Source organism: Mus caroli, chromosome 13, assembly GCF_900094665.2.
Source record: "Mus caroli chromosome 13, CAROLI_EIJ_v1.1, whole genome shotgun sequence".
Lineage (NCBI taxonomy): Eukaryota > Metazoa > Chordata > Mammalia > Rodentia > Muridae > Mus > Mus caroli.
The window spans coordinates 59,536,593-59,548,660 of NC_034582.1; the positions used below are offsets into that span (position 1 = coordinate 59,536,593).

General features: G+C 43.5%; 1 protein-coding gene and 1 pseudogene across 3 annotated transcripts in view; one reads left to right on the forward strand and one right to left on the reverse strand.

The window, feature by feature from the left end:
- Cdc14b (cell division cycle 14B) overlaps positions 1-12,068 on the reverse strand; it is an 88,015-nt gene that overhangs the window by 6,252 nt on the left and 69,695 nt on the right. For all 3 annotated transcript variants that reach the window (XM_021179892.2, XM_021179891.2, XM_021179893.2), the window contains exon 13: positions 2,484-2,600. In XM_021179892.2, the coding sequence (XP_021035551.1) occupies positions 2,484-2,600 (117 nt within the window). The remainder of the gene's footprint in view (positions 1-2,483; positions 2,601-12,068) is intronic.
- On the forward strand, positions 11,382-11,561 carry LOC110307654 (annotated as a pseudogene).

Genomic DNA, 12,068 nt, shown 5'->3' on the forward strand with positions numbered 1-12,068 from the left:
AGGCTATATCCTGAAAATCTCTGATTCTCCTTATTTCCTAGAAGTGGCGGGATGCCATGCATAGTTGTGTGCCTTTCTTTTGTAGGCTAGAGGTGATAATAAAGTACTATGAATATAGGCCACAGTACTCCTACCTCAATTTCCAAATCTCTTTGGCTTATCTCTACCCCAAATTCCTGAAAGGCACTTTGGTCCAGTTCATTTAACCCAGCTTATTTAGAATCCTCAAAGCATCCAATCTAGGACCTCAGGAGGAGTTCACTGAAAATCAGAAACCACTATCCAGGGAGGATAAGTGGAGGTCACAGGAGGGCCATACGCAGCCAAGAAACTTAGACATAAGGATCAGTAGTGCACAGTCAACCTTCCTCTGTGGAATAAGGCGTGGTGTGGTTCAAAGCTTGGGCTAAATTCTATCACTCAGAATCAAGTGAGCAAGTCTTACTGGACTAGACCAAAAGCTTGAGCACTTCGATATCAACACTAACATGTTCTGTTTTGAGACAAGGACTCACTACATAGCCCTACTTGACCTAGACCTTGTTGTGTAGACCAGGCTCCCTGTCTGTCTCCTAGGGGCTGGAATTAAAGGCCACCACTCACAGGGAACTTTTGACAGTCTGATTGAGCATAAAAGGTATTTGCACTTCCTATTAACTTAATGGAAAAGTTGGAATCTAAAACCTCAACAGTCACACAAGAAGAATCAAGAAGCATGGGGGTTTTGTGCTTCATTTGTATGCATATTTAGAAATTTGCATATTGAAATAATTATGACAATACACTTCTCTCTATATGTCATAGTGTATAATTTCTTTCTTTCTTTTTTTTTTCCCCCCCCGAGACAGGGTTTCTCTGTATAGCCCTGGCTGTTCTGGAACTCACTTTGTAGTTCAGGCTGGCCTCGAACTCAGAAATCCACCTGCCTCTGCCTCCGAGTGCTGGGATTAAAGGCATGCACCACCACGCCCAGCCATAGTGTATACTTTCAAACTGGAGTTTTAGCTCAGAAGTTTTTACATGGGAATTTTATTTATTTTTCTTACTTTTTTCCAGAAGCATTTATCTGAGTCATTAAATTATCTTTTGAGACATAACTCGGGTTGGTATTTACTTCAGTAGTAAAGCATTTGTCCACATGAAACCCTGAGTTCCAGCATCAGCACTGTCAATCAGTAAATAAATGGTTCCTGATTAATCATTAATTAATGCAATTAAATGGGCACAACTCGGCCCATCTCCTATGTCAGAACTCAGATACTATGTTATATAGTGTACCTAAATCTGACCCACTCCTACTTTTCTTGTCAAGTTGGAACTACAGTATAAAAGAAACAAACACTTAAGTACATATCTAATTAAAAATAATGCTTCCTGGCTTCTGTGGTAACCAACACTCCACACACATAAAATCCTTAAAATCAAATCCCAACTTTCTGAGTCAGCGGCTGACTGAAGTTTCTCAAGTACCCACGTGGGTTGTTCCTTTTTCTGTTCTCAGGAGGCTCTAACTCCAAAGTGAAATGTTATAAAGTCAGCAACAAGGAAAAACAACAAAACTCAAAAGCATCCCTTAGAATCCAGAGTGCCCAGAACTCTTGGGACAGTGATGGTGGACCACATCAATGAGCTCACAGTGATCTACATAATGAAGGTGAGAAAGCGTCCAACAAACTGACCAAGAACTGATAAAAGAGTCAAGTAGACTGTAGAATCTGGCCCTGTTTTTCTTCAGAGCCATCCGATTTCAGAGTGAAGTATCGATGGATGGTAGTGGTGCATGCCTTTAATCCCAGCATTTGGAAGGCAGAGGTAAGCAGGTCTATGAGTTCAAGGCCAGCCTGGTCTACAGTCATGGCTGCACAAAGAGACCCTATCTCAAAAAACAAACAAACAAACAAAAAAAAACCAAGTGAAGTCACCCCTGTCAAGTGATGGTGCCCAAGCATGATCAGGGCAGCTGCTTTTCACAGGCCAGGAGGAAGCAATGGTGTGGTCTTATCTTTGCTCAGCAGGGGCTGGGTCTAGGAATAACTTGAGAATGACATGTCTGACTTTGGTTTATGACAGACATCCAGAGATGGTGGAGAACATTCTCAGAGCCTAGAGTAGGTAGAAGTAACAACCAAGGAGATAAAGGGTGGAGCAGTGGCAGGTGTTGGGAAGCACTGTGGCAGGAGAACCCCTGGTCAGGTTGAGAGCCCGGAGGCTCTGCCATGACTCACTAAGCTCTATCTGATATGGGAGAAGAGGAGCAACAAGCAACTTAGGCAAAGTTCTCTCAGCTTCCTCATATCAAACCATGCCAGAGACCACACTTCCAACAAGAGGTATTTCCTCTGAAAAGCCAGTTAACACAGCAGCCTCCATTCCCACCACAGAGCCTCCAACTTCCTATCTTCGTGTCAGTCTCCAGAAGCAGGGTCCAGAAGAGTAAACTGGAAACAAACATGAGACTTGCCAGAATGAGAGACTTTTCTCACCTTTTAAGACTGCTTTTCCCCGAAGCAGATCTGGTGGTTCGTTTAGTAATGCCTGCACTGCCAGAAAGGTTAGGTTCAGGGGTTTTACAGCTCTGAACACTGGACTGAAGAATTACTCTGAAAACAGTTGAAAAAAGGTAAGATTATATTCACTAAAACAACTGTTACATAATTGACAGAGGAGGCAGTTTTGCACAATCACATTGCCATTTACACACAAAACAAACTTGAAGCGCATTTTTATACCAAGCATCTCATTTCTCTTTGAAGGTTATTACAGAGGTAGCCAGGGTTGTTTGCTTTGGGGAAAATGAATGACCTGGCATTCTGTACAATTTACAAACCAAAGAAACCTATTCGTCAAACCTGTCAAAGCAGGGTCTCAAATTACAGTCATAAAGACAAGTCATAAACCCTTTTAAAGTGTTTAAATATAAATTTAGCAAAAGAGCTACATAATATTCACTGGTCAGCGAAGAAAGAAAGTATAATAAACAACAAAGTAATAATTTTATGGCAAGCAAAGTTTTAAATGTTCAAGGAAGATTTCAGTTTTGTCTGCATCGTAACTACTTACTAAATCCTTAAGTATCATAACAATTATTTAAATGCTGTGAAACTTGTCTTAATTAAAATCTAAAAGCCTTCTCTTAACAGAAGACTGCCCAGGAGAAAAATCGTGAATCAGAAAGAATCGGCTACACAGAGCACATTCTCTGTAAGTAATTCTCAGTAAACCGTCAGAAGAAAAATAACAGAAAACATCAAAAATTATTGACTCTCTGCTTCAGAGCCATGTGCACCGATGTATTCGCATCAATGTTTGCTAGAGGAAGGAGAAAACAGACTTAAAAGTTTCCTCCCTTCAGAGTAAAATTTCCTACTCTTGGGAAAGCAAGCAGTAAGAGATCAGCTCCAGAGAGTAAAAAGAGATGACTCCAACCACGGAGGCGTCCACTCCACAGGCCTGTCATGACCAGGGTGACTGACAACACCCGGCTCCTCTGATGCAGCAAAGGTTCCAAAGGAAGCCAAACAGCTCTCTACTCGGCTCTCCAGCTGTACAAGAAGAGCAATCTAGCCCAACTCTCAAAGCTGATCTGAAATATTTCAGCAGAAGCTGTAGGCACATACAGAAATGTGACTCAATGACTCAAGGAGGAACCAGCTGCTCCAAGGAACTCTCCTTTCCCAAACAGGGTTTATTAAAATGAATTAAACACTTTAGTAGGCATATTACCAGCACGCATATTTACTGGGCATGCGGACTCACTCACACAGACATAATGTGTTAACAATAAGAGGACTGGCTGGCTCAGCCATAGCCTTATATATCATACCTCGTGTTGGGAACCTCCAAGACCCTCTCCTTAAAAAATTCTGTTAGTTGTTGATCACGGTTGCCCGGTACTGGGCTATACAGAATACTAACGCTACTTCTCTTATCCAATCACAGAGGAAATATTTATCTCATAAAGACACGAATCTAGAATGTTGCTTTAAGGCAACCAAATCCATCTGCTGATTTCTCCAGGCTTCTGGGCAGTGTGTGTACTTCACTTCCCTCTGCTGCTTCTTTACAAGGGAGAAAAATGAGTGGCTTCTTCTGTAACACCCGCCACTCCCCCATCTCAGATCATCTGTGGTCAAAAGCTTGGTAACTTTTAAGACACACACACACACTAATGCCTGCTCAGGAAACCTACTCTTGATCTCTTAAATTACTGAAATGTTTAAATGCTACACAAAACAAAGATCCACTACTGCTTGATTTATTTTTCGAAGAAACAGTTGTAAACAAATGTGAAATAATGATATTAGTGGTTACTAATTTCTGTGGAGCTTTAAAGCTCAGAAGGAAATTTAGTATTAACCATACCAGAGAGGCCTTAGGTTATCTGGCCTGAGCAAACACTTAATCCATTAAATAAAGGGGGAAAGCCCCAGAGCTGCTCAGACAGAGCGAGGAGGCCACCTGCCCTGCTCACCTGCTCACATGGTTCTTCCTATGCAATACACAAAATATACATTTTTCTTTTCTCTCTCTCTTCCCCAACCGAGTTTGTCTTCATCCTCCTTACCCTGTGCCCAAACCATAGACTGCTGCCCTGTCTGTGGTATTTCTAAAGCCTCAGCAGCTCCAGATTTTAGACACTGACAATGATGAGATGCACAGCAAAGTTAGAAAAACAGTCTTACGGACCAGGAGTGACCTGCCAAGCCTCAAAATGCATAGATGACTTTCTAGAGGATCACTGCCACAGAGCTTTCTGTAGGATGCCCCACAAGCCCCTGCACCATTCTCTAGTAGCACTGTCCCCCACTATGTGCAGTAAGATAGAGAACATAAAATGCTTTCTGGTCTTAGGCTCCAGGCCACCAGCTGATGGAACTCACTACAAGGCAAAGCTCACCTGTCAGCTCATAGCAAGGCCAGGCACAACAGAGCAGTGAACTGTTACCCACAAATTAAGCCTCTTGGGAAGACTCTCACCAAGAGTTAGTGGCTATGAAGACCACACTTGGTACCTACCTCAATCACAGAAAGCTTTTAATTCAAGTCAGTAGGCAGGCTAAACGGAACACCCTGGAAACGCAGTGGTGACATAAGCTACAGGAGTAATGTAACACTCTCGCAGAGGACTCTGAGGAGGAGCTCTCCAGTAGAAGTAACATTTAAAGCAACATTTAAGCTGGGCCTGAAGACAAGTATTATTAGCAGCAACTCCGCCTACCCATTCAGAACATCTTGACCACTTAGAATAGTTTGAGAAGAACTAACTATAAAAGGTATCATTGTTCTTCAATAGATAGAGGAGGCAAAAAAAAAAAAAAGTGAAATGTGAGATTATGAACTCATCTAAGATATACATGGAAACACCATTGTAAATAAGTATGTATTCAGCACGTTTTCTTTAGTGAACTCTGATTCCCTTTAAAATCTTTCTTAGCTACATGAAACTCTCAACAGAACCACAAAGGGCCAGGGTTGGCTGTGACAAATTTTCACTTTGGAGGAGATCCTAGAAGGGAATTCTGAATGCTTTGGCAATCTCTAAGTCCAAGCTGGGACAAGAAAAGTAAATTTTTGGAATGAACTGAAGAAGGGTCTCAGAAGACAGATAGAGGATGGTGGTGGTGTGGCACATGTCTCCCTCTGTGTTCCTGGACTGGGATGTTACACACGGAGGTTTTCTGCTGCTTCCTGCTGACAAGTGTCTCCCTTGAGAGAATGACATGTCAGGAGACTACACTTGTGTACATAATCTAACAAAGATGGTCTGCCTATTTTGGGGAAGGGAAGGGAAGAGTCCAGAGACTATAGAAACACAAGCAAGGGAGACAGCCAGCTACCCCTCTCCTTTTCTCACTTAACACAAAGAAGATGTGATGAAAGAATGGACAGTTCTATAGACTCAAGACAAGTGACCTGAAGAGAGCTGTCCCATGGGCAGAAATTGGGCCACCATCCTCACTAGCCTCCAAGGCAACAAGGCCCAATCTTTGCTAAAAGCAGAAACGGTGAGAGACACACTTGACTGAAGACACATTCCAGGAACGAGCATGAGAGGCGAATACAACCCCCTGGTGGACACGAAACCAGGCTGGTGGGCTCAAGTACATGGTTTTCTGACAGGTGAGAAAACTATTCCAATGTCCACATTTATGAATAGCTAGTACAACTTTCAAAACTAGGTGTTATTTTTAACATCCTTGACTTAGAAGGCTCGTTGAGGCCCTCCCCTGCTGGTACCATCCCATTCATTGAAGAGATTCAGAAAGAGAGCCCTGGAAAACAAGCAAACCAACAAAGCCAGGAGAGCCAGAAGGAGAAACACATAAACCATGGGAACCACACAGGACACGGGGGGGAGGGGGGGCAGGAGAGAAACGGAACAGGAAACTTACACAGCAAACTATCTGTCAAAGGGTCCAGATGGCTACTGTGTTCTGAAGCCATCAAGACAGAACAGCAGGGTGGGAAGAATGTAGTCACACACAATCCACCAGATGGCAACACTACACAGTGCAGAGGTCAGCACAGCTAGGGGACATCTGGAAAGGGTGGAAGGGAAAGAACAGATGTTCACATTGGGAAGCCAAAATAAATCATATAATAAAACACATAGAGCCACCTGTGGATTTAAGACACCCTAAAAGGCCCAGAGCAGCGACTGTGATGGCAAAGGGGCAGGAAACAAGGGTGGTGGTGGTCCAGCTTCTGTTGAGACAAAAACGCTGACTTTAGTTTAAACAGGTTCAACACACAGGAACAAATGGTTAGACTCCATCTCCCATCGCACTGACTGACAGTCCTTGAGCTGGCCATCCTTAGATATGCAAAACACTACACCTGAACACAAGTAGAAACGGACACAGAAACAACCCACAGACGGTCTAATATGATCAGGGGAGGGGTGACTGCGACCAGGGAACTCCTCTGAACAAAAACAGAAAACTCCTCAGTCAGTTGGGAGTTCCAGTGAACGGCACAATTGGCAATGTGGATTACAGAAGTGCACCTGACCAAGAGTCATCAATTTCCCTACTGTGGCCTTGTATGTTTCTGAGATGGTACTCATGGCCTCAGGTGGTTGAGACAGCTGGGGTAGGTGTAGGATGTGTGGTATCGACGGGGGTGGGGTGGGGGTGTTGGGGGTGGGGAGGTGAGGGGCAGACATATCATTGGGTGTGGACCTTGAGGTTTCAAGGTGGCTTGCCATTCCCAGTTAGCTCTCAGTGTTTCCTGTCTGCAGCTCAAAATTTAAGTTTTCATTTCCGGCTCCAGCTGCCATGCTTGCCACTACGTATGCTGTTGTGTCCCTGTACTGGGGACTCCAAAGCCCTGGAACCTTAAGCCTAAATAAACATTTCCTTCTATTAAGTTGCCCTGGTTATGGTGTTTCATCACAGCAACAGAAAAAGTAACTCTTAGTGCACACTAAGAGTTTGGTATGTTTTCCCTTCTCTTCCTTCTGACTTCAGGTCTCCCACTTCTCAGGCTGGCCTTGACCTTTCTATGTAGTTTACAGTGACCTTAAACCTCTGATCTTCCTACCACCACCTTCCAAGTGCTGTACCACATACCCAGTTTTGGCCCCGTGTTTCCTGTGTGTATGCTTGTGCTGTATGTCCTCACACGTGTTCACCTGTGAACACACATATATGTGCGGGTCCCACTAAGCTCTCCCCAAACCATCTAGCTGTTCTCATTCAGCCATTTCTGAGAGCATCAGACTTCTAGTCCAAAGAGCCTTGCACAATCTGCTGAATGGTAGGACATCTGAAGCCACCTGCAAGTTCCGGGGATCTTTAAAATTTAATCTTCTTGTGCTTTTCTGTCACCCTATACCCACAGGCTATGAACTCTATAATCTCAGTTTATCTAACAAAAGAGATCACTAAAATGATTTGAGTTCCAGAAAACACTTTTCTCAACAGAGTGGAGAGTAAAATTTCCTGAAAGTTCTATTTAATATGAACTTTTGCAAAAAGATTGTGTGTGTGTGTGTGTGTGTGTGTGTGTGTGTGTGTGAGTGTGTGTGTGTGTGTGTGTGTGTGAGAGAGAGAGAGAGAGAGAGAGAGAGAGAGAATGCAGAAATTTCCTGGAACTGGAGCTACAGCTGATTGTACTGTACCTGATCTAGGTGCTGGAAGCCAAACTTGGGGCCTCTGTATGGACAGCACCTCAACTGCTGGGCATTTTTACAGCAGATAACAAAAGCTTTTTCATGATCTAATTAATTTATGTACATTGGTGTTTTGCCTGCATATACATCCGTGTGATCATGACAGATCCCCTGGAAGTGGAATTACAGAGAGTGGTGAGCTGTCATGTGGGTGCTGGGAATTGAACCCCGGTCCTCTTATCCAGTCCAATAACAACTTTTTAAAAAAATAACTTTAGTTTGGTAGATTTTTTTTTAATTTATGTATTTTATGTTCATGAGTGCTTTGTCTTCATAAACACCAGAGTAGGGCATCAGATTCCATTACAAATGGTTGTGAGCCACCCTGTGGTTGCTGGGAATTGAACTTAAGACCTCTGAAGAACAACTAGTGCTTAATCACTGAGCCATTTCTTCAGCTCCCCTACAAGAACTTTTGACCAGGAAGAATTTGTCTCCTCTCTCACTCCTAACCTGGCTTATGAATGTAGGGCAAAACAACCTACTAAGAAATAAACTGACAATGGCCAATCTTAAAACAAAAAGTGTGTGTAACCCGTAAAATTTGCAATTCAAAGGATGTCAAAGTCTCCCCACCACCACAACCAGCAAGGGGCAAGCAAGGAGGTTTGTTAGACCCCACGATGAAGCTCCATTATATGGTAAGCTCCCACGTGACTCAAAGGCTCAGCTAGGTCTGTGGATGGCTGCTGTGGGGTATGACCTACCTTCCTCAGCTAGGTCTGTGGACGGCTGCTGTGGGGTATGACCTACCTTCCTCTGTCAGGCACAGAATTAGTTTGGGGATGATTATTTTGTGAATAAAAGTAACTAGAAAGGCCTCAGATAAAAACATTAATCATTTTAAAACTTGGCATTTGAAGATAACGTACCTCCTCCTGCACTATGTTTTTATCTGTTTATATAAAATAAATTACACAAAAGGTACTACTTGTAAAGAGGAGAATTCTAAACAGACACTTAAAATCAGAATTCACAAAAGAATTTATGTTGAAAATGTTGACCCTTTGTGTCAGGAACCCTCCCCGCCCCCCACACAACGTGCTGGGCCTCAAGGCATGCTGAAGAACCACATCCCTAACATTTACTACACTGCCAGATGGCTATGGTAAAGAGACTTATCTCCATGAGTCTTCTCACAGAGAAAGGGAAACACCAATAATGACAGGAGCAATGGCCTGGGTGGGGTCACTATGGAGAGAGCCTAGAGAAACATACAGCAGCTTCCTACTTTGCTTCCCTGTATTTGAATGCTGATCGTGGATGTCCCTGTAGTTGGATCCCAATTAATACAAGTGCTTAAGACGTTCATATGGAGATAAAAACACCTACTGACTATGAAACTTTATATTCTTGTGATAAACCTTTGTCTGCATTTCGATCCTCCAGACCCCCCGCAAAAAATTATAAAAACATAATTAGGGGATGAGTTTATCATTACTCTGAGGTGACAGAACATCATGACAACGGACTCAATTTTCCTGTGTACAGACTGATGACGGACATGGATAAGGGAGTGATAACAAGTAACCATTTTAATACCTCGAGGCAAATTTATTAACCTGGTCTTGACATCTGCTGTCACTCTCTGGACTGTCTATGGACAAAACTTCCTTAATAATGCTTTCTTACCCACCATGGCTCTAGAGGTTACAGTAGGACACTCTTCAGACTGTAGGTGCTTAGCACTTCCCAGGCGAGCACCTCTAGATTTTAAACCACACAAGTGATCACTACAAAGTAATGGTGTGCAGCTATGGAGAAAAGTATACAGGAAACATAACAGACAAGTGACCAGAAGGCAGGGAGGCACTCACGTGAGGGGGATAGCGCTGGCTTTCGGCTGTCTCCGGCTTTTCAGGGCCCGAAGTCTGTCTCCTTGTGTCATTCCACTGACTTCATCATCATCACTATACTACATGTGTTAAAACAACAACAACAACAAACAACAACAAAAAATAAACACTGAGCTAACTTAGGTTCTATTGCAGCCAAGTGGCTACTTACCCAGACATTCAGACATGTACACACACACACACACACACACACACACACACACACACTTTCTTCTGAATGCTAAGTGGCAGTTTTCAAAAATCAAGCTACCAGCCATATTTCAAAACAATCAAAGCTGACCTTCAGGGTCACTAGTCACAAAGCCCTCTATAAAGGGGTAAAGATACATAATAGAATGGGCTTTTAGTTTTAGAACTTGTTAACGTCTCAACATCCATTCATTACTACTTAACCTAGTATAGTACTGCTGTCTGCTACAACAGTGGTTCTTTGAAAGTTCTCCATTTGAACTACTAATCCAGTTGAGATGAAGATGGTGCCCTCAGGTTGGGGTGTAAACAGCTCCATCTTAGGAGCTTATTCCCCACTGATAATTGCCATCTGTGTTTAGGAAGTCAACGGAATGGTCTATAAGCACACAACTTTCTTTTCAGTCAAACATTTCTAGAGAAGGTTATGAATATATGTAAACATGACTGTGTGGTATCAGCCCCTAAAAGCCACTTTATTTTAATCAATACCTACAGTTTTCTCCATGCCCTACAAGGATCTCAAAAGCATTTACAGCAATAACAACAGCGTGACCGAGGTGGTTCCATTACCGGCTCAGGCTCTTGATTGTCTTGATTCTCAAGCCCATTTATGGACAGGTCATCAGCATCCGAAAGGTGTTTGGAGAAGGCTTCTCTAAGGGGGCCATTCTCCTGCCCTCTTAACTTTTGACGGAAATAGTCGCCTTCTAGCCAGAGGCTTGATTGTTTCCTACAGTGTTTAAACAACATCAAAGATACAGCTTTCCGTAAGGACATCGCCTCCACCCCCATCCCACAGCCACTGGTTCTTACAGAAGACAAAGCTTCAAGTACACTTACATGACCAGAAACTGTTGCTGGGGCCCAATTACTGAGCCGGGTCTACAGATTCTGAGCCAGGCAATGCTCTCGGCTGCTGTCATCCTGTAATGCTTCATGAGGTAGCAGCCTATCAGAGTGCCTGTTCGACCAAGGCCAGCTGGAAAAACAAACCACATCAATGAAATCTGTTTGCACATCTTCCAGAAATTTCTTAATAGGAGGAAGAAAAAAAAAAGTTATAGCCTTCTCAGGGTATTGCCTCCCTCTACAGAGGTTCTCTAAGTCAATCTGAAGAGGTTTTAAAAGGCTAGGTGCCCCTTTTCCCTCGTCGGGCGTCTGAAAGCAAGATGCGTCACCAGCAGCTCTACTGGAGTCACCCACGGAAGTTCGGCCAGGGTTCCCGTTCTTGCCGCATGTGCTCTAACCGCCACAGTCTGATCCGCAAATACGGGCTGAACATGTGCCGCCAGTGCTTCCGGCAGTATGTGAAGGACATAGGCTTCATTAAGTTGGACTAAGCGACCTTGAATAGATTCGACCAACTACGAAGTGGAACCGATCATGCTAGTCTTTGTGCACAAAGAATAAAAATGTGAAGAACTTAAAAAAAAAAGGCTAGGTGCCAGGTCTGACCCTCAAGGTTTAAGTGGGAACAGCCTAGGAGCAGAAGACTGAATTCAGGGTCTTCTGAAGTCCCCCCAGAGGATTTGATGTAAAGCCAAAGATTGAAAAATCACTTTCTGAGCAGGGACCTCTAAGAAATGTGGAGTTTGGAGCTGGAGAAACGGCTTAGCGCTAACTAAGAGTACTTACTACTCTTACAGAGGACCTAAAATCCCAGATTCAACTCCCAGCACCCAGATAGTAACTGCTTGAAACTCCATTTCTAGGAGATCAAATACCTTCTGGCCTCAAAGGCACCCGCACAAGTGTGGTACACATATTCACTCAGGCACATGCATGTGCATGCGTGTGTGCGTGCGCACGCGCGCGCACACACACACATACACACACACACACACACA